This window comes from Solanum verrucosum, unplaced genomic scaffold (assembly GCF_900185275.1).
Source record: "Solanum verrucosum unplaced genomic scaffold, falcon-dt-bn FXZP01000268.1, whole genome shotgun sequence".
Taxonomy (NCBI): domain Eukaryota; kingdom Viridiplantae; phylum Streptophyta; class Magnoliopsida; order Solanales; family Solanaceae; genus Solanum; species Solanum verrucosum.
In genome coordinates, this window is record NW_026019957.1 from 3,087,743 (window position 1) to 3,111,450 (window position 23,708).

At 35.4% G+C, this 23,708-nt stretch overlaps 4 protein-coding genes across 4 annotated transcripts in view; 3 read left to right on the forward strand and 1 right to left on the reverse strand.

Moving 5' to 3' along the window:
- Positions 1-23,708, forward strand: part of LOC125814687 (peptidyl-prolyl cis-trans isomerase CYP18-1) — a 217,227-nt gene that overhangs the window by 175,744 nt on the left and 17,775 nt on the right. The window lies entirely within an intron of this gene.
- The window catches only part of LOC125814348 (uncharacterized), an 83,696-nt gene that overhangs the window by 29,920 nt on the left and 30,068 nt on the right, over positions 1-23,708 (forward strand). The window lies entirely within an intron of this gene.
- Positions 33-16,940, reverse strand: LOC125814668 (probable protein phosphatase 2C 60). Its single transcript, XM_049494140.1, has 11 exons — positions 16,687-16,940; positions 13,094-13,219; positions 11,667-11,730; positions 10,046-10,154; positions 6,253-6,406; positions 5,888-6,013; positions 5,530-5,653; positions 5,059-5,135; positions 2,870-2,922; positions 1,165-1,219; positions 33-510 (listed from the first exon to the last, which is right to left on the reverse strand). Exons 2-11 carry the CDS (start codon positions 13,208-13,210, stop codon positions 259-261), a joined length of 1,131 nt encoding a protein of 376 aa, XP_049350097.1. The 5' UTR covers positions 13,211-13,219; positions 16,687-16,940; the 3' UTR covers positions 33-258.
- On the forward strand, positions 19,149-23,012 carry LOC125814684 (AIG2-like protein D). Its single transcript, XM_049494156.1, is given in 5 exon segments — positions 19,149-19,292; positions 20,196-20,268; positions 20,741-20,833; positions 21,474-21,557; positions 22,669-23,012. Coding segments are annotated over 5 exon segments (513 nt in total). The 5' UTR covers positions 19,149-19,170; the 3' UTR covers positions 22,810-23,012.

Consider the following 23,708-nt stretch of genomic DNA (forward strand, 5'->3'; position numbering starts at 1 on the left):
GCAGAAGTATCAAGGGGATTGTGTAGTTTGTGAAAAGAAAAATCAATTTGGATAAAAAAGTAATTTGGTTTTACTTTTCATGTCAAGAACATCTGGTCAAGTCATCTATACAAGTCATCCAAAGAGGTATATAGTACAACACAAAACAACATATACAACCAGCAACAGTGAAAGCTATAACATTTTATCCTTGTAGCTCAAAAACAATCATTTACAACTGCAGATGAGACTCTTATTAAATAAGAGGGATGTCTGTGACTATGAACTTGATCCACACTCTGCTGGTTTTGTTTCAGTAATTACATCATCTGAAGCAGGGAGTTTCTCACTCGAAGCTGACGGCTCATCACCTGGAGAAGCTAATGGTTCGTCACTAGGAGAAGCCCCAGAGGGAACAGGTTTTTTGATTTGTACTAAAATCATGGTCATGTTGTCGCATCCTTCACCTCCAGCTGTCGGTGCCAAACACCTATCAAGAACTCTCTCACATACTGCAGAAAGTTTGCTTTCCTACAAGAGTCAAAAACCTCCTAGGTCAATCAGTATATCTTCAGTGATATAACAACATTCTATTGCTGCATGATATCTATGCAACCTCTGAGCAAAGAATCAAAATTTACCACTCCCCGATACCCATCAAAGAATCACATCTACCCAACCCCCTGCACTGGCTAAAATGAACAAAAACTAAGAACAAATAAAGATATCTAAAACAGAGGTCGGCCACAGCATTAAATGGAGCCAGTAGCAGAATGTATCAGGACAAAGACGTCCAAGTCAACTAGACAATCAAAGATACTGCACAAGTAAACATGTTCCCCTTCAGCCTTATACCTCTTCTCGTAGCAAAGTTTCATTTGTGGCAAATAGGTACATTCCAAAATATGGCAAGAATGCATGGACAAAAGAACTATTTGTTTTGAAAGAAACAGATCAGCAAAATCTTTTCTATGGGCAATGCACTTCCTCAACTAGCTTTTCCGCAGGTTTCACTTTTAGTGGCTATATATAATCTTTGGCTTTTGGCACACCCATACAGTGAACATGATGAATCTTATCACGTAGCATAAAGAACTCAATGCTATGGCTAAAAAAACATATTTGAATTTTGTACTTAAGCAATAATTAATCTTAATGGTACAAAGCATCATCTATCAGACTAACCGACTTGAGCTGCTCATGTATAAAGTCCACTAACTGCTGGCTCGACATGCAGTCCCTGCAAAACAGAAAAAGACACGTGATAATCGGATTATTCCGACAATAGAATAGAGAGCTTAGAAGAAGAAAAACCACAGGAACAACTGAAAAATGAGAACCAAGAATGAGTATTGTAAGTTTCAGGTGTACACTTTTTTGAGGAAGGTAGCATGTATATATTAATATGAACAAAAGTAGCACTAAAATGGTGCCAAGCCATATTTATGGGAAACAGAAATCCAGCTATCCTCCCAAAGATTACAGAGAGCCTAGCAAGTCTACCACAGATTCTGCCTCCTCTACAAAGCTTTCTTTACACCAGAAATGAAACAAAAGAATACTGTTCATCTTAATAGTATGTAAAGAATTGCTTCTGTCTTCAAAAGCTAGCACTAGGCAAGCCTTAATTTCGCCCTCTAAAAACATCTGGAGGGATTAAGTCAGTCTACTCTCTAGAATAGATTGTAATGAGGTAATTATAGCTCAAATGTCAAATGCTTGTACACAGCGTGGTGCTCAGTGTCCCGCACAGGATAACTAGTCAATAATTCTATCTTTTTTTTTGAGAATGAACTAGTCAATAATTCTATCTAATCCAATGCAATACTTGCTTTAACATCGGAATAATTTTTTTAGTAATAGAATACCACAAAAAATGAGTTTATCCTCCAACCCCAAATGTTAAATTTCAAATCCCAAGGAAACATGGGAAGGAAGAAACTTCAACAAAGAACATAAATGGGGGAAATACGAAAAAGATAGAAATTACAACAAAAAGAAAATATACGACCTAAATATTCAAGAACAACGAGAAAAAGAGGAATGCAAAAGATCCCGTGAAGATATTTTAAGAATGATGGGAAAATGGAAAAGCTGTTAGAACAAGAAAGGATTGAAAACATGGTAAAAATGAAAAAAAAAACAAAAAATATAAAAAGATGTGCAACCGAAATTTCAAATTTAAAAAGAAAACATGAAATCAGCAAGCAAAATACTTACATGTCACAATTTGTACGACTCTTTTCCTTTTTTTACTTGCCAAAAAGAATGATATCTTTCCATATCTAAAAACTGTTTAATTTTTACAATCTCATTTACCCATCAATAACATGTTCTAAAAATGCTACCTTTTCCTCAAAACGGATTACTTCTTGCTCACCTTTATCAAGAAGAGAAATACGGAGAACAAGACACCTCATGGCAAAAATAAATAAAGTAATAAACGAGTCATCTACTCATTAAAAAAATTGATTGTTGTCTTATTGATACTTCAATTCTTTTTTACGATAAACTGATACTAACATTACTTTTTAAGTATTTTATGTAATTAATTATTTTTTTTATAATATGGTGTCCGGACCAGCTTGCGTACACCTCAATGGATACCTTCTATCTTCCATCAAGTTTGGATACCGGGTAACCCACCAAGGCTCAAGTAGATGGGAAGAAATCACCTAGTGACTTTTTCCTTTCCCTCCTCTGGTATTTGACCTGAGACCTCATGATTCTCCCCCACTTCATTGTCCACTAATTCTCCCCAACTTCAATATTGGGTTTTAGTTCCAATTTGAAATGACCTGCAATTTACTGCCTATATGCATTCTTCTTTGTTGTAGTCTTATTGCCTATCAGATCTAGCAAATTGAAACGAAGAGTCTAGAAAGCATACCATACACCATCACAAGCTAGGACAATAAAATCATCATCATCGCACAAATCAACCTAATTAGAAAACAAAAAATGTTAGAATATGTTGTATAGAAATATAGGGGAATGGGCAAAAAGCAATGCAGCATTAATACTATTTCACAATTCAAAGTTGATAAGAAAAGAACTTCTAATTTTTCAGTAGTTCATACCAATATTTTCCCTTCCATCAAACCATAAAGTTAAATGTAACACCACCAAACAAAGCCTATCTTCCGTTGGAATATTTATGCAACAGATTTACATGGTGAAATTTGATCTACGATTGACCAAATGGATATGATTTGTTAATACCGTAAGTGTGATAATTACTATAGAGTGCGATATTGATAAGAAGTTGCTCAACAGCTTAATATCTACGGGAAGATTGTTTTGAAAAGACGCAATATCAATCATCTGATAAACCTTAGCTATGAGCTGTAACTCGGACTGTCACTAGCACATTCCAAATCAGAGATAAGCTTGATTCTATGGAGGCATAAGCAGGAACCTTACTGGTGCGGCCTCTACTAGATACTTGTCTCCATTTATTGATATTGGATAAGTGTGGGGTTTTCCTATGTCAAATTATAGACTAAATCTAACATTTCGCATTTCCAAGAATTAAACAAAGCAGCTCTGGGGCTTATTCTTCTGGAGTTTATTTGTCCAAAAGAATTACATAATAGTTGGGCCTTCAAGGTTTATTTTTTTTTTAATCAAGGGGAGCCTCAAGGTCTATTCATAGATACAAGAATACTGGTGTTGAGAACCAAAAAAATCTAGTTCTTAACCATACATCCTAGGCTTCCAGGAAATCAGACAACTCCAAGAAAGAAATTCTTAATTAGAAACACACGACTCCAATAGAATAAGGCCCCAACAGAGATATCTGGAGACTCACAGATATTACGAGAACCACATATACACCTGATGAAGGGGAACCTTGGAGCTACGGTACAATTGTATGGGTGCCCTATAGGTCATGGGTTCAAGCCATGGAAACAATCACTAATGCAAGGATTAGTGTAGACTGTCTACATCACACCTCTTGGGATGCGGACCTTCACCCTGTTAACAGGGATGCTTTGTGCACTGGACTGCTCTTACATATACACTTGACTTATACCAGTACTTTTAAACCTCTATACTACTAGACTAACACTTCCACAAACAAATTGAAATTGAAAATAGAAAGAAGCTTCAAATGTTAAATAAACTCAGTTCTGGAGGACCATAGTATGCTGCATCAGAACATTAGGGGTGACAAAATAGTCCATGAAAATATGACAGCCTATAAACTGCCCAAGTTTGGTTGGCCGCCTGTTTACTGATTGAGTCCATATTGACCCACCCAAACCAACCCATTTAAAGTTGGGCTGATTTGAGCAAAGCAAGCATGCAACTCAAATTGACCTATGAAAAACCTTGTCAAATATTTAAAGAATTTTTTGTTTTGTTTAACATGTTATATATAGGTATAATACAAAAGAAATAAAAAAAATAGTTTTGTCTGGTAATCAAACAAATTATAAGAAAACCATAAAAGAAATTAAAACCGAGAAAAAGTTGGGCGGTTGAACAATGAGCCATTGTTTATAACCTAGACCCAGTCTACCTCAGCTCAAGCAACCTTTGCACATTACTAACCGGCCCATTTATTAACTCGGTCTATTTAGACCTGCCCAAATTCAGCCCAACTTGCCTATTTGACACCCCTACATCAAATCAAACAATCTTACTGGACATCGCTGCATTAGATTCCTCTTTTGAGCCTAATGAACAATTCCATCTATTCTCATCACATGGATATTAGCAACTGAGCTAAATATAACTACTGCAACAACAAGATGATGAAATTTGATGAACAGTAAAAAGTTTACAAGAAATTAGAGCAACCAATGATTGTTGGATTGACACTTGGCTATTTTACACTTCAAAAATGAGAGCATGATTTACCACTGATTGCTGTTTCAGGGCCATTCAAAGACAGTTTTTTTAAAGGAAAGAACTGTCTCCAAATGACCAACACACTTAAATAGACACAGCTGTACACATGGAACAAAGAATATTATGCACCACCTAATAACATCAAGACTTCTCAGAGAATAGATGTCTTAACAATATGATAGAAGGCATTGCACAATTTATGAAGAGCCTGAAGGAACATACAATATTTATATCTGGATCGGCCGTAACAATTTGCTTCTCAGCTGGCAAAAACTTATTCTGCTTGAATTCCATGTCACCTGCAATGAAGTTAAGATATGCTAACTATCTCATCCCATAGTTATTTTTATCAAATAGCCAAATGTTCAAATTCTGAATTTACCACTTAGAAAACAAATCCTAATGAGAGGCGTATGTAGAGTATGAACCCAATACTTCTGTCGTGGAGCATAAATTTATGCGTAAAAATCCACGAAAAATGCAACAAATAGTAGAAATAAACCCATAAGTTTAAAAATACAATGAGTTCAATGCTAAGAACCTTAAAAACTGAACCCTTGCTTTAATCCTGGATCCGCCTCTGATCCTTATTACATTTTTTATCTTGCTCCATTACTGACGTTGCAAACTGTATTTCCATTGGCTAGCATTTAAGCAGATTAATAAAGGTTCATGAATAAAATCACATAATACCTATAGCTCTTGCAAGATTTAAGCTGCCATTAACACGCCCTGCATGGATAAAACCACCTGCTTTCAAAATTCTCTCTCTTTCAATCTCAAGATCAGGCTTGTGATCCCTCGATAGATTATATGCCTGCACAAAAGACACATGAATATTCATTTTAATGCTTCATATAAACCATAAATGTTATTGTAACAACAAAAGCCCATGACTGCGCATTTAACACTATGACCTAGCCCTAGCAAGTGCAGTGTCATGGCATGCTGAGCTGCCATGTTGGAACACAACTTCACTATAAAAGATCCACTAAGGAGAAAGTATAAGAGGGCAGGAAAGAGAGTAATTAACACTACAATAGCATCCCACCTGGCCTTTCCGTGAAATCACACAGCGAGAATCACCAGCATTTGCAACAATGAGTTGGTTCTCTCTAATGATCGCAACACAAGACGTACATCCAGAAGTTGGTCCAGGAAAATCAGAGTGAGGACCCTGATAACGGCAAACACAGCCATAAACCAATCAAGCAATGTGCACGACAATGACAAAATGCAGGAAGCTCCCAATGAGCCACGAGAAAAGACAAGGAAAAGAAAATTATGTGTCCTTAATTAAATCCCCTAGCGTCAATTTCAAAAAAATTATATGTCAACTATAAAACAAAAAGACAGCAATAAATCACATTCTATCCCAATTTCTTCTTAACTCAGTAGTATCTGCACAACATATACCTCCTCAAACGCCCAGTCATCAGTATTTCCGTTTCCATCACCATTTCTTGGAGACCATATAAGACCCTCTATCATACCCGAAAACTTGTTTAATCTATCCCCTAGTGCAGCCAGCTCCCTCCATCCTCTCTGACCACGCATCATCTCATCCATTCTGCACCAACAACAAAACAAAATCTTTCAACACACAGCTTAGCAGCATAAAAACAATTAGTGATCTCACAATGCAAAAATTGTATATCTCTCTATGGGAGGCAGGTCGACTCTTATCAACAGTGTACTTGACAATATCCCCACATATATTATGTCAATGCTCCCAATACCATCCAAGGTACAGATTGACAAAATCAGAAGTTCTTTCTTATGGAGGGGGAGCTATGAGGGCCATAAGTTCCATCTTGTGAAGTGGGAAAATGTAATTATGCCAAAGCAGCACGGAGGTCTGGGAATCAGAGATTATGAAATGATGGTGGAGATATGCTCAAGAACCAACAAGTATCTGGAAAGAGGTAGTGAATGTCAAATATGGGAGGCAAGACAGATGGAGAACCAAGCAGAATAATGACCCTTACGATTTGGACCTTGGAAGTACATTACAAGCCAAGGGAGAAATTCTTCCAAGAGGTGTCCTTCAGGATTGGAAATCATAACTCAGTTAAATTTTGGAAAGATAGGTGGCTTAACAATCAATCTCTCAATGTCACCCACCCTGTTATTTACAGGATAGCCTCTGACACAGACTCTTCTCTTCAGTGGCACAAAATACAGAAGATGGAGTAAGGGTACCTTGCTTTAGGAGGAATTTCCAGGACTGGGAGCTTAATGAGCTATTAGATTTTTTCAGAACTCTGGAAGGAGCCTCAATGTCCCCTCACTTGCCTGATAGCTTAAAATGGGGCAGCTCTGAAACAGGTATATACACAGTGAAGGAAGGATACCACAAGTTGTGCTCTTCAAATGACATGATAGACCAGTGGCCAGGGAAACTGATTTGGACCCCTAAAATCAAGTCTTTCACCTCGACTACCCTCAGGAATGCTACCCTAACCCTGGACAATCTAAATAGGAGGAAAATTTAGCTAGTAAACAGATGCTTCATGTGCCTCAATAGCCTGGAATCAGTGAATCATTTGTTTCTGCACTGTCCAGTGGCACAGCTCTTTGGAATATGTTTATTTCAATTGCTGGTATCAACTGGATTCTCTGCAAAGTGTCAAAGAAGTAGTTGGAAGTTGGAGTCTTAGAGAAGTTGATAGCCCATCAAGAAGACCTGGCAGATGATTCATCATGTTTTTTTGGTGCATTTGGAAGGAAAGGAATCTCAGATGTTTTGATGGTATCTCAGCCCCAATTAGCGGTTTGAAATCCTTTTCCCTTATTAACATCTTCCATTGGAGCAATTTATCCCCTGTAAACAATATATTACCCCTCTTAGATTTCATTAGCTCCCTCAATATGGCTTAGCGACCATTCTTTTGCTTGTGGCTAACTCCCTGTACGGGCTAACTTGTGTGCACCTCGACTAATTCCATGGGATACATGCCACCTCCCACCAACAACAAGTACTAGGTAATTTTTTCCACCAAGACTAGAACAGATGGGAAGAAATCAACTAGAGTTTTGTCTCTATTGGGAATTGAACCAGAGACCTCATGGTGCTCAACCCACTTCATTCACCACTAGCCCACACCCTTGGATGCATCAGCCTTATACTTGATCTTGCACTTTTCTCTCTAAAAGAGCTTCTATATCATGCAAAAATAGTTTTTTTTTTTTCTAATTTTGAGTCAGAACCTGTATCTTTACAGCATGTGGAGCTTCCCTTAAAACTGTGTTCTGACACAGATTTTTTATTTTTTTTGACAAAAAAGGTAACAAGTTTGTATATAGATCTTCAGAATTTACACACTGTATAATCAGTATCCTTGGCTAATTTTCTGTCGAATTTTACTGAAATCCTCTTATTTTTCTTTCTTGGACAGACCAAATGATAAACAAACAAGAAATAAAAAGTGCACTGCAGAGAAGTGAAGGTTAAAGAAAATATTTTCCTCATCTCTTCTGAATTCCTTTTTTTGGCCTCTTCCTCTTGATCTTTTCCCACCAAACAACCATACCTTCCTCCTATGCCACTACACTCTATCCTATAGCCACCAAACATTCCATCTTTCAAACTCCAGTTCCAACCACCACTGCCGCCGCCATTTTTTTTTTAAGTGAAGTAAGAAGTTTCATTAACAAAAGAGCATCAAGTATATGCATAGGTGCAAGAATATGCAATGCACAAACAGAAGAAGCGTTAGCCCCCTTTACAGTGTGGCAATCTAAGAAGCGGGAACTAACAAAATTTAAAATAAAAATTGGTCAGTATTAATTACAGTAGCCAACTTAATCATCACAACCAACAATAACCTATGGATCACAATTCTTCCTTACACCCCATAATGCACCACCAAGTTTGAGTTTAATCAGCGGTTACCATCCCCTTATTGTCCATTCCACAATTGCACCAATCTCACCCGTCCGAAGATTGAATCGTCCAACCTAACATGTATCTAAGGGGTAAGAAACACAATCTTCTCTTGGTTTCTTCTCCAGAAACTGCAATAGAAAACCCTCCAATTTCTGATGGAACACAACCTATCAAACAACTGTATCTGTGCAGGAGAACAAGTTTGGATCCATTATGGGCGAAACAATCAATTCAATCTATTTTTTATTTCACGATATATTAGGTTAAGCTTACTTAGTAGGTTGAATCCTTGCTGCTTTGTCAGTTCATCAGTCCTTTCTCGTCTGGTATTTACAATTCACATTTCCATATTACAGAGAGGAGGGAGAGTTCTTCCTCTATCTTGACTATAGAAATCTAGAACAGGCAAATTAGATCAAACACCTAGGGGGAGAGACCGGAAAAAGTAGAGACAAAAAGAAAGGAGGGGTAGAGATGAACTAGTACGAGATTGTTGTTCTGCCAATCTCATCAAATACTGTTGATCAAAATAACCTGATTAGTCTAAATCATAAATATATTGAAGATTTTCATGCTTAAAACTTATTGTTGTGCAGAATACAGGAGGTGAAGGATATTGGGACAGTATGTTGTGGATATCATATGATCAACAGTTTTTTTTAACAGGCCATATGATCCATGATTTAAGTGAGGAGGTGAATGAACCCACGTCTAAACCTTATTACTTTTTTTTTGATAACTGAGAAATCCTGAGGGTCAGTGGCACAAAAATTGATACTCGTCCTTCTCCACTTAAATACCAGGTTTCTGTTTGTGGCAGGGTTCAAACCCGTGACGTACGCCTAGCACACACATCATATGTAGTGCTTTTACCAAAGCCCTGCGAGCTTACAGCTTATTACTTTAAAGCTTTCACTTTTGTTCCTTCTCACTTTTATCAAAGTACGACAACTTAATGCAACAGTGCGTTTTCTATCCTAATATCAAGGATGTGATTTGATAGCTGATAAGCACTTTTGGAGAACCAATAAAAGAACTTAAATCTCAGGAGTCATAAAAAGAACATAAGGACTAAACCGCAGCTACAAGATATTAATTTAAACAGACAGGCAGAGATAATTCAACATCCAACCAAGTAGGCATACACCATTTTAATCATTTTCATTTTTGCCCACCAGAATATAAAGACAAAAAGCAAACTGAAAGTTTGGAATAAGGTTGAAATAAAAAACTACACAAAAATTGATGCTAAAAGAAAAGACAAAAGTACATATAAAATATTAATTAGCCAGTTATACAACCAAAACTTCAAGAAATCACCTGAAAAAGGCTTTCTGGACTGACGTTCCAATATCTCCTTGTAGATACGCTTCATGCTTGAGTACTTGTTGATGTAGATACTTGGCACAAAATTTGGCAACAACTTTACCTAAAATAGTTCAGTTATTTCACATATCACAAAGGTAGCATATTGGTAATGCAAAACATCTTTAATAATGCACATTAGTAGCCTACTTATCTTTCTAGTGCATAAAAAATTACATGAATTGAAGTGTCTAATAATCATGGTTGAAAAGGAAATTTCAAGGCTAGGGGAGCTTCTCCCCTGAATTCTAGCAAGCAAATGAACCTTCAGTATCCTAAATCAGATATACTTCAACTACATACAAAGCCAAAACTACTAGTAGACCATACCATGAACAATATTTAGATGGGAATACATAAAACATGCTGCTGAGCATGTAGAACAATCAGAACACCTCCAAATGTAGAAATGCCATTCTCACCAAAGGAGCATCACAACAAGAAATATCACCCATCAGCAAATTCATGTCATAGTATCCCAACATGCAGAATATCTTCAACATCATAAACAACATAATTCATTAAGGGGTCATTTGGTAGCTTGTTCGGAGGGGAATTATGCAGGTATCAAATCTTGCATAAGTAATACCACGTTTGGTAGCTAGTTAGGAGGTAAGTTATTCATGTATAAAATTAGTACGGTGTTTAGTTTGCAATTTAGAAACTCACATAACTAATACATTACTACTATATGTAAGGGAGTATAGCTAACTTTTGTAGTCCTCACAGGGCTAAAATAGAAATTTTACTTCTTTGATGATGTGAGCTGCTACACGTGTTGTTGTTGTTGAATTTCCATTTTGTCCTCATTCTTTTTGTTAAGATCAAACTCCACACGGGCCCCTCATTAGATAACCTTTTACATTTTTTCTGTTATACATTTTGGGTTTTGCTTCTTTAGTGAGTTCATGTGTGTGTATAAACAAAGACTATCCTGCAGTTCATTCATCCCACTTCATCTGTTAAAAGTCTAAATTTCAAATTGTGAAAGAAAAAAAAATCATGAAAAAAATGTTAAGAAGTCTTTTGGTCAGCATGGCATCTACATGATACCAATTGCTGTAATACTGAGAATCATAGTGGAGAATTGTCTAGTTTAGGAATTATGTTGGGAAAATCCTCCTTTGTTTTGTCTGCTAAAACTCTATACAAAAATTAGATTGAATAAGTAATGCCTGTATAAACAGAACTAACAAGTTCGCGTGGATCTTCAAAAGTCAATTGAAAGCTGCAAATCCCATAATTGCAAACATTCCCACAAAATATACATGGTGACAGTGATCTAAACTAGACTCTATTTCTCCCATGGCCTTAGACTAGTGAAGGAAAATACATCTGAATGAACAACTGAATATTAAAATTCCATTTGTTAGATGGAACAGCATCCCACTTATACTGGACGCATCACAACCATATTTTTCTTCACTCATACTCAAGAATATGTCATCACTCAACTGTTTAAGGATATAAGTATCGAAGTGCCATACATCAAGGTAGGGTGAGAGGCAAACTTCCTAAAAAAGTAGAGGTAGAGGGGAGCATAATTTCAGTGATGCATATATATAAAAATACGTACCTCCATGACCATCATAGACACCAAAAAAGGAAGTGGAAGCATCCAAGTCAGTAATTGCTGCATGCTAAATAAATTAGAGCAAAAGTCAGATCAAAATAAAGCGCACCATGCATCAAGCTGAATCTTTCCATAGCTTGTACACTATGATAAACAGAGAGGCTGATCAAGTATTGCAAAATAAAAGCATAAATTACATACGAAAAGGCACCCCAAAGTAGCTACAATAACATGTATTGTGGATAATGTAAAGCACAATAAACATCACAACTTGAGTGGATGTGGACTCCCCTTCCCAACAATCACATTAAAGAACGACGTCTTAAATAATCTAACCTTTTTACAGAGAGATTCTTCCGATTTTTTAAATGAAAATGGTAACATGTTATATTATCCCCAGACACCATTTTCTCCCATATACCGGGTATGTTGTTGTTGTTGGTGGTAACATGTTATATTCATCAGCACCCAAAAAGAAGAGCTGGTATCAACTATCTACAAATACAGCCTCGAGTAATTCTTACAATGAGACCAGAAAGTTTAGTAAGGATTCACAATCATCTACTAATTGTTCTTTACACCAAAAGTATAAAAAAGAAACTCAGGAACTCTTGATCTTCTGAATTGAGCTGCTCTTGCCTTCAAAACATCTTGCATTCCTCTCTCTCCAAATTGTCCACCATATGCAAGTTGGAACAATCTTCCACCACTCCTTGTGACTTGTTCTTCCATCTATACTGTTCCAACTACATATAAGGTCAAAAGTACCTTGAGGCGTCACCCAAACAATTCCAGCTAGACAGGCAAAGAGTTGCCATAGTTGTGTGGTAGTTGCACACTGCAAGAATGATTTGTTTTCACTTAATTGGTTCTCTTTCTCCTTTCAAGGAGGGTCTTACCCAGTGATTTGGGTAGCTAACCGGAACAACGAAGTAGCCAGAGAATTACAAATTTCCAGTTTGTAAATGTGTTCATTAGTTCTCATAGAGCAAGTAACCAAAGACAAGGCAGTTTGTAATTGCTCCCAAATAGATGGAAAAACATGCTAAATGCATGGTCTGACTGTAACTTCACGTCGTACAGGTCAGGGACCAACTAGGATTGATGTGTCAGATCACATAACTCAATATAAAATAATGGATAGAGCTATGAGCATCAGATGGAGTCTAAAAAAATCCTTTTATTTACGAATTGCAGAAAAGACTATATATTAGGCATAGGCTACAAGCTAATCTTTTCCTACATCAAAAGCTTTGAAAAGCATAGAGTAATAGTGTGCAGGTTTCCTATTTTAGTATTACAATCATTTTTCTTTACGGCATAAATGCCCTAAAGAACTATTGGATGAGAAATATAGTTTCTTTTATTCGACAAACTTACATGCTGCAACATATTTGCTAAAGTAGATAAAATCATTACTGATTACTCACAGCATCTTCCATAGCTGCTCGCCATCCTTGCATTGATGATAAACCATATCTAACCCTAACATTATCACCATCTTCTGAAAATTTCTCCGTTTTCGGAGAACTCAGGTATATACCCATCTCCGATAGCTGAAATAACAAAGAGAAGCAATGACATAATATTAAGACCCTAAGGTTTCATGACTAGAGCACTACACACAAGTGGATAACGGTAGAAATTTACTGGGAACCCACTGATACAGAGTGGTTATCAGAACGTTTAGAGCTAATCTTCGATTTTAATGATAACGAACTAGCGCAAAGCATTAAAAATGATTAGAAAGCAGAAAAATGGAAGATGAAGAACTCATTCTGAAGACAAAATTATGCTAATGATAGAGAAACCATAAACTGCAATGAAGTATGCATTCGTCCTATGCGGCCCTCTTTAAACCATGATTGCAGCAGAAGAAAATATCTAACACTCAGAGACTGCACCGCAGCCTTGTCATCTTTGAAACATCTTGTATTCCACTCTTTCTGGATAGCCCGTAAAAATGTAATGCCAACTTCCACCAGTATTGTTATGCCCTTGGGATCCTAGTTACAAACTAGGTAGCAATTAAATCATTTAAGTGCTATTACCCAATGAAATTAACACACCGGAATATCTTAAGGAATTTCAAGATGGAGCATGAGATGATTGACTCATTCTGTAGTTTATAATGCATTCCATCTGTTGGACAACCTAATTCTAGCCTCATCTTATGACGTTTAGATTCTTCCCCGAACTGTTAGAGGAGTCGATAGTCCAACATAAAGTAGAAGATGAAAGCAGTGACTAAAGGCAGAAAATTCAAACTATTTGGGCTATTGTCTCCAGGAATCTAAAATGTATCTTCAGGAACTCTAGGGTTATTTGAAGGTCAAGGTCAGTTAAAGCGAATTTAGTAGCACAGCAGGTGGAGAGTTGTTCTCACCTTATTGATTATTTGATTCTGTAGTTTTCTGTGTCATGTTTATTCAGAAATCTTGAGGATGACTACACATAGATTCATACTGTAGCCTAAAGATCATGTTGTTACTGCTTTACGGAAAGAGCTATGGCTACCCGATCACAAGGTTTGTGGTCTAAAGCTTGGTGCATTGATGGGAATTACAACATTCCTAGGTTCCCATTTGAATGAATGGGCAAAAGAAGATTTGCAACAATGAAACAATTCCCTATTTTGACTCTATGGGCAAGTGATTTTGTGTGTGTGGAACACTCACACACATTATATATATATATATATATATATATATATTTCCCTATTTTGACTCTATGGGAAATTGATTTTGTGTGTGTGTGACACTCACACACACACACACACACTATATATATATATATATATATATATATATATATATAGAGAGAGAGAGAGAGAGGCAATTATATATATATATATAGAGAGAGAGAGAGGCAATTTGACCTGAAGAAGAGGTACGGACTTGGCAGGTTTATCACTTGAGTGAGCATAAAGAGAAATGTCAGTGTACTAACTAGACAATAATAGCCACAGAAAAGATTGTTTTGAACAATATATGTCTTTGTCTTTCATATTCATCTATACCAGAGAGAGAGAGAGAGAGAGAGGCAATTTGACCTAAAGAAGAGGTACAGACTTGGCAGGTTTTTCACTTGAGTGAGCATAAAGAGAAATGTCAGTGTACTAACTAGACAATAATAGCCACAAAAAAGATTGTTTTGAACAATATATGTCTTTGTCTTTCATATTCATCTATACCAAATAACTTTTTACTTCATATACGGAAAAAAAAGGTCCCAAATATGCACTTCTACATCAAAAACAGATTGCCTCCATAGACTGGCGTCAAACCATGTAATTTGGAGGTGGGACACCACTTCAGACGTGTGTTCATACAGTGAATTCAAGAACAGGGGAAAGAAACTGATTGCAAGTTTTACCTTACTTTAAGATGAAGTACCAAATTTATATTTATTTTTTTAAAAAAAAAAAACTGCCAAATTTACATTTCGTTGAGACTTGGCAACATTAAGACCCATAGCAGAACTAAGAAGATATATGTTCCCTGCTACTAAGTTGCTCGGACTCTCCAAAAATGTTGCCGCACTATTTTTGGAGGATCAGACACGCACCCGTCGACATTTTTGGAGAGACCGAGCAACATAACCCTGCTACACCATTATATCAAACAACGTTAGTCTATAGTCTTGGTTGGGATCCGAATGAGGAATTCGTGAGTGTACTGCTGAAATTCAGTGGATTTCACAGACTGCTAAAAGGAAATCAAGCCACAGCTCTATTATTTGCTGCATTTTCGGCATGCTAGAAGCCTGGATTGGAGAGGGAGGAACCTACTCAGATTTCAACATACACAGTTCCTTCCTGATAAGATCTGCAGAGAAATTGCTTAACATGTCCACATCAATGGCAGAAACAACATCAAATGGCAGAGGATCCGGCATCTATAGATTGTTATCCTTTGTCTCTTTTTGTTGCATAGGAAAAATGTGATTAGTGAACTCCTAATTTGCATGTACAAGTTAGCAATGGCGGAGCCAAGATTTCCACTAACGAGGTTCAAAAGAAGAAGAAGTAAACACAAGAAGAGCTTAAGGGAGTTTAACATCTACTATATATAACTTTTTTTTAAAATCATGTATAAACAGTGTAATTTTCCTTTGAAGGAGGTTTGGAAACCCTCGGCCCTACCTTGCTCCAGGGACAGAGCAAGCATGATGTTAGGGGGTTCGTCCAAACCCCCTTCGACGAAAAATTACACTATCTATACTTGGTTAAAATTACTTGGTTAAAATTACTTTTTATGTGTATATAGTAGATGTTAAACCCCTTCGGCTAGTTCGTGTCTTTACTTCTACATAATTTGAAACCCCTTGATAGAAATCTTAGCTCCGCCACTGCTTGACTCCACCACTACAAGTTAGTTGGGTAGGAACATTACCAAAGTTAGCTGAAGCCTAAAGGTCAGCATCAGCTTTGATTTGTAATTACTTTTTTTGATGAAATAAAGATCAACTTCAACTAAAAACAAAATCTTGGCAGGGGAAAAGAAGTACTAATGAGATATCAATCATCAAATTTTCTAGCATACCAGAATCATGTCAATTAACAGAAGGAATTTGGGTTTAAGGGGTATCTCAAATAATTGATATTAAATGCTTAGGTTCCCAATGGCTATAAATTGAAATTATGTGGATCTACTAAACAACTTGAAAGTTATGACCTTTATCCACAACCACAACAATTACATTTCTTATGAAACATGATTAGAACTTCATAGCCATTATCACAGGGGAAGTAAGTAATACAACGCGTAGTAACTAGTAAATCGGAGTTCATTCTTAATGCAGTGGAATCTCCAATTGAATTTCCAATTTGTTTTATAACAACTTCATAGCCTCTTATCACAGGGAAAGTAAGTAAACAGTATAGTAACAAGTAAATTGGGGTTCATTCTATATGCAATGGAATCGACAATCGTATTTCACCAGTATAAATCCGTGGAAGAGAACAGTTAGTTATGTATAAATCGAGAGAGATATGGCGGTAGATAGAAAAAGGGGAACTTACGAGTGGATTTCACCGGAGAAGGAGATCGGAAGGAGGAGGTCCGTGGCCGACGGAAACTGGCGGTCAACTTTGCCGACGTGACGAAAGTCCGGCGGGAAAAAATGGGAAATAAAATTCCGATGGCTACTTTTAATTAGAAAAACACCTTTTTTGAATGTTCATGAACAAAAACAAGATAGAGTAAAGTATAATCAACCTAATTATTTTTTCTTTTTCGATGATTTTAATTTGACATGGATTTTTTTTTAAAATAATGCACATACCTTAGTTCCATCTTGTAAAAACAAAAAATTATTTTCGAAAGACTACCTACTTAAGTGAAACAAATCAAAATAGTAATAGAAAGAGGAAAAAACATATAGTAAAGAAAAACATGACAACTAAAAGAAAATCAGTATGGAGCATATATGCATGAAATCGTCACATCAACAATAAAGTGCGATCATGTAAATATAATAAACAACAAATGATAACAGATACTAAAAGCCAAAGACTACATAAATATGTTAATAATATGACAGACACAGTGCACTAGACTACCACCAAAGTCATAGACCACATAAAAAGATTGATACTAAGACAATCGACTATCTATTAACCTTCTACCTTTACTTGCGACCTTCACACCCTCATATCTAAGATCATGTATTCGATAAACTGAAGATGTGTTATATTATAAAGATCTTGAACTAAAAATATATAAAATATACTTTTAATTTTATGATCTTAAATATGTCATTTAAAATAAAATAAAATTTATAAGTTGTTATATGCCAAAGGGTTTTGATTTATACAAGTTGAAATTGTAAGATTTTTAGAAGGGAAGGTTATATATTTGGTGGGCAATCAAAAAAATAATCACATTCACTAATTATATATACAAATTTATGCATTATTATGTATAAAATATGCAATTAATTTTAATGTAAAAAATAAATAAATTTTGTCGGCTGTTATTTTGGTGATCCATTATATAAAATAATCATCTCTTTTAGAAATATCTCTTCTCTTGTGATAAAAACATATTGAATTTTTTAAAATTATTTTGATTTCTCCAAAATGGAATCCTACCGGCTACCATACTGACAAAAAAAAAGGAACCAAACTTGAATTAGGTCCTAATTAAATATGTTAATGAATAATGTTCTATTTTATTTAGGCCATGCTAAAATCACTACCCCACTTTCTTAAATTATTGCTAAAATAATGTATGTTAATTTATTTCTATGTAAATGTGTGTGTATATAACACAATTATTCATATTGATTTATTCATTTGGCAAATGTTTTGATCCGAAAGTGATTGGACGTGGAATAACAAGTACTATGTATTATTAATAGTTAACATAAGGAAACCATTATCTATCATTACGATACGATGATATAAAATATTTTACGTTTTATTTCACGTTTATAATACAATTAAGTATTTTCTCATAAAAGTTTTGAATTAGAATTTAGGAATAGATTCATTTTTATGGGAACACATGTTACTGATTTTTTTAATTAGGTTTTGAATTATCACATAAGAATTTCCTTTACTAATTGTTGTTAATACATAATTTTGCCAGCTTTTAAAAGAGAGATCTTGTAGATCTTTACGTATTTGTTTTTAATTTATTTTTATATATAAAAGATATTTATTTATACACACAATTAAACATTTATTTTCTTTTATTTAAATATATAAGTAATCATAACAAATCTTTTACTCCAAAATAATGGTGTAATTTAATAACTTTCAAATATATATATAAAAAATAATATCTAAAAATAACTATTTCTTAATTTTAATTTATATAATTAAAATTAGATATATAAATTCAAATGTTAATTGAAAGTTTGATTTCGAAGCAGGATCTAATCCGAATCAAGAGTGACCAAGAGAATCAGATCCCAAGTAAGGGTCGAGAGTCGGATCTCATGGTCAAAAGTCTAAGTCGGGATCAAGAGTCGAGTCCTAAATCAAAAATCTTGGATTCAAATCGGGTCGTGAGTTTTTTAAGAAACCACTAGCAGTGGAAAAAAATTTGGACAAATTACTTAACTACACTCCTTTACTTACCTTAATATCCATTTATCCCTACTTATTTCAAAATTTTCAAAAATCCCTTATTTTACCTATGTATCCCGCATGTATCCCGTGCACAACGCTATGTATCCCACTATGTGGAATGTATCAAACGCTATGCATCCCGTGCACAACGTTATTTATCCCGCATGTATCTCGTGCACAACGCTATGTATCCCGCTATGTGGAATGTATCAAACCTAATGTATTCCATGCACAACGCTATGTGAAATGTATCAAACCTAATGTATCTCGTGCACAGCGCTATATATCCCGCAAACATCATTTTTAAGGGATTTTTGGTAAATAGAAAACTAAAAGGGATATGATGTTATTTAGTACTTATAATATGTGATTCCTATAATTTATACATAAAATTTTAAAAGCAGTTTTTTCCGTTTTGGATAATTGTTAATGGCGTCTTCTCCTCAGTCCGTCTTCAATGTGTTCGTCTATGGCAGCTTATTAGCTGACGACATTGTTCGTGCTCTTCTCAAACGCGTCCCTCCTTCTAATCCTGCTATCCTCCACAACTAGTAAGTTTTTTATTCTAATTAAAATCATCAATGGTTCCATTTGTACGTAGAAAATGAGGGTAAATGCGTTTTTTCTTTAATGGGTATTGAGAATTGGCACAATTTTTTAAGCAGACAAATTGGAAATCTAATGGGTATTGGGAAGTTGTGGTTCTTGCCTTTGTAAAATAAGGCATATGCCTTAGGCCCAAGAATAAATTATGTGTCAAAAAAATTGATTAATTAAGATAACAAAATATATTATTTTACCCACTTTAACATCTTTTATACTTTGTTAAAAATAAGAACTAATAGTGAAAAGTGTTGAACGAAGTGAATTACAATTTTTTTTTTATTTCTTTTTAAATTTTAGTTTCAAACATTACAACAACCATATTAAAATGGTGTATATCAAGTCTATCAAATTCTAGCTCCATTTGGAGCTGTTTAATTTACTTCTCTATAAATTATAATTTTAAGTCAAATCAAGAGTTCTCAGACACTGGAGCTCTCTATGTTTTCTATTGACATATAAAACACTAAACAAAAGGATAAGACTCATAATAATAAAGATTCTTGTGCGCACCCAAAGGTTAGCGGCTGGGGTTTCCTTGCCATCAAAAAAAATAATAATAATAAAGATTCCTGACAAATACTGGATCTTATGTGTACCAAAATGACTACATGGGAGCTTTAGGAGATGTTTGGTAATGGATTTGCTTTAATTTTGGTTGTATACATTCTCAAGTTGTGTTTTTACCTGTTACCTAAATGCTCGGTAATGGGATTTCTTTTCCTGTTTTGCGTGTGTGCAATGCCAAGTTGTGTTTAGTTGTTGTGTGCCTTGTTTCCCCAAGTGATAGAGGGATATATTTTTCTAGTATTTTGCTAGCGGTGACCGCTGATTCTGTTATTTTGGTGCAGTCATAGGTTTAGCATCAAAGGGCGTGTTTATCCTGCCATTCTACCAGTTGAGAACAAAAGAGTTAATGGGAAGGTTTGTTAAACTTTTAAATATTTTCTTTTGTTGTAGAGTTTCCTTTTTACGTTTTTTGTGTATTTATCTTTCTTTGTAGAGCATTGACAGGAAGGTCTTTTGAAGCGTCCTACTTTGTTATTGTAGAGCATTTACAAGCATCGTGGCTGCAAACATCAATTCTAAACTTTTCGTTTAATCATTTTTGTCCATACGTGTGATGATAACCTAATCAACAAGCATTACATGCTTAACCATTGAGCCCTTGCTCTTAGTAAGTCATAAGATAGCTTATATGTACTCTAGCTTGATGATTTCAATGGTGAATGGAAGGATGGATTGAGGTCCAGGCACATTGCATATACTTTATAATTAACTACAAGAAGTGAGAACAAATTACTGATACAGTTCTTTGTCATTGAGACCTTCTGAAAATTTTGGATCTATCCCTCCTGCAGATCTTCTAAATACGCTTGTTCTAACAAAATTGCAGGTTCTTTTGGATATCACTGTTCCTGAATTGAATATCCTGGATGCATTTGAGGACGTTGAGTAATAAAGGACGACTGTTGATGTTTCCCTGATGGTATTGATTCACTGAAGTTCTTAAAAAATGTGGCATTTATGTGTATTCTTTTTTATGGCTCAACTCTCAAGCACGATATGGAGCATGAGTTGATTTTTTTGATAGTTCAAATGTTCCTATTTATTGGATCTACTGAACTATTCGTGGGAGATAATTACTTCTGTGGACTTATTGAGGCAAATGATAAATTACTAAAAAAGATACCACGTAGTGAATTCTGTTCTTGCTAGAGTACTTGCATTTACTCCCACGTGTCCTATATAATGCTTTTCTATTTAATTTTTGAGCTTTTATACCATTGTTTCCTCATAGGTTTAGAGTTTAGTTTCAGATTGACAAAATGAAAATTCTAGTTCATTGTAGATTAGGGGTTTCAGGGCAGGTTTGTAATGAATTAATGATGACCATGAAGGACTATAACTTTCATGGAAAACCCTCGTATTTTAAAGATTCTAATGTTAGTGCATCATCAATTTATGTTTTGCTCCCCCCCCCCCCACACCTTTACTAAAATCTACAGTGATTTATTTGGGATCACTCCAGTTTGTTTGATTGTGGCATGAACTTAGTGTGATAGTTCAACTTATTTTCAGTTTTGCAATTTTATTCAGTTTTTATAAAGTATGTCTTCGTTTTACAGGATAGTTCCAAGACATTGCAGGCTGAAACATATGTTTGGGTTAACAAGAGGGATCCAGATTTACATGGGGAATGGGACTTTGAGGTAAATTTGTGAGCTCATATCTGCCTCTCTCTTCGTTGCTTGTTGTACTAATATATGAAGAAGGGATATACTTTTTTTCCTGTCCCGTCTTCGTTTCTTTTCATTTTGATTGGACTGTGCATTTAGAAAATGCATTATGTTGCAAGGTTTATATCTACTTTTTTGGTTGCCTGATCTTAAACCCAAAGTAGGTGGTGGGATTTGGTAAAAAATTTACAAGCATATAATCTACATATCTCTGCCTGTGAGTAGACCAGGAACTGAACGTGTCTCTGCATCTGCATATAAAAGGATAGTGTGAGATCTAGAACAAAATTGTGGAAGATCAATGTATGAATTCAAAAACAGGAATCTTTTGCCTCTTGTCATTCCTTCCCCAAGTGGTTCCAATAGAGTTTTGTTGTGGCTGTGTCATAAGTTACCAACATATAAAGTCCTTGTTTACTGTAGAAACAAAACCTACAACGTAATCATATATAATTTAGGACTTGTTAGGTATGTGCAATCTCTTACCTTTTTATGCTCTTTGAGCCATTTTGGTAAAAGTTCCTCTTTCTTGCTTTTCTTTTCATTCTACATTTCTACTCAATGAACTTGCTTCCTCGAAATGGCAAGAGTGCATGAGTTGATATTATTCCATTTGAAATCCTTCCTGATACCTCCCAAGGAGGCTCTGGTGCATCGGATCAACCAAAAAGGAAACTAGGGGACAATATGCTAGAGTACTGCTGTTCAACGGACAATGTTGAGAAAATTTGAGTTCTTGGGATTTTGGGTATAACAAAATCTGAAAAATCTTGAGAGATTTAAAGGCTGACTATCAAACCTTTGAAAAGCTTCTCCATTGAACTCCAAAGACATAGGAGTCTATTGCCAAAGTTTAGGCCAACTTAAATTGATATCTTGTCTTCACATTTAACAATTAAATCCATTTCTTGTGGTTTAATAGAGATAAACTTTTAAATACCCCAGATGTATAGTCTTTATTCTTCTTCTTTAGATTATGTGCTCGAGAGAGAATTATAGAGAGTCAAAGTTGCTTCCTCTTAACTAATGTTCTGTAAAAGCAAGTCCTTAATTTTTTCTGTTGGCCTATGGAAATGCTTTGTAGGAATGGAAAGTGTTGCACAAGGGAGACTTCTTGAAAATGACAATGGGATTCAGTGAAGAAATGGAGCTACCTGAATCAAAAACCAGAGTGGCAACTTATGAATCCTTCTATGCACAGGAAGAGAACAAGTCCAAACCTTGATATAGCTGTAGTTGATAGCGGAGACAAAAACAGTAGGTGATTTTTTCTCATATGTTCTAGTCTTGGTGGACAGTGTTACCTGGTGATTGTTGCTGGCGGAAATATTGTTAATAAAGCAACAAAGCCTAAGCCACCTCCCCTCTTCATCCACCAAAAGAAAATACTAATAAATTAGAGAGGGCAATTGAGCTCAGTAACATGGATATGTTCAGTTTGCACTGCAGAATATTGCTGCAATGCTTTTTTACCCTTTGGTTGCATAGGAGTGATTATTTTTCATCTTATGTTATTCATAGGACCATTTGTAGATAGTATTTTCCAAAAAAGAGTAGCATCTATTATGCTTGTGCTCTAACTCTTTTTTTTGTTCCCTCCCAATATCCCGTACCCATATTGGGTCCCTTATGAATCTGAATTCGTGTTGTGTACCATGACCTATTAAAGGTGGAACACTTTTAATTATAATTTTTCTTTATGTCTTGGACGAACCCAAAACATCTAATTACGAATAAAGAGATACTATCCATTCCATCACAATCTTCGGGTGGTATTTGTGCTCTAACTAAAGCAAATACATATGTGATTTAAGAATGGATTGAATCAATATGCAATTTCCTTGCCTACATAAATTTATTTATAATAAGGGAAAATTTGTATCCAAGTGGTGTCGCTTTTGAAAGGCTTCAAATTTTCTTTTCGTCATTTCAATGTACCCGAAAATATATGAAGTACCGATAAGGATTGGTGTAGGGGTAAGTACTCTTTCATCCTTAACTAGAAGTCTCAAGTTTAAGTCTCTTTGGATACAAATTGATTTTGTTAGGGAACACTTTACTGGACATCGAAACAAGTTATAAGTTGTTTTCGAAGTTTAATAAATTCAAGTTCAAGTTGAAAAT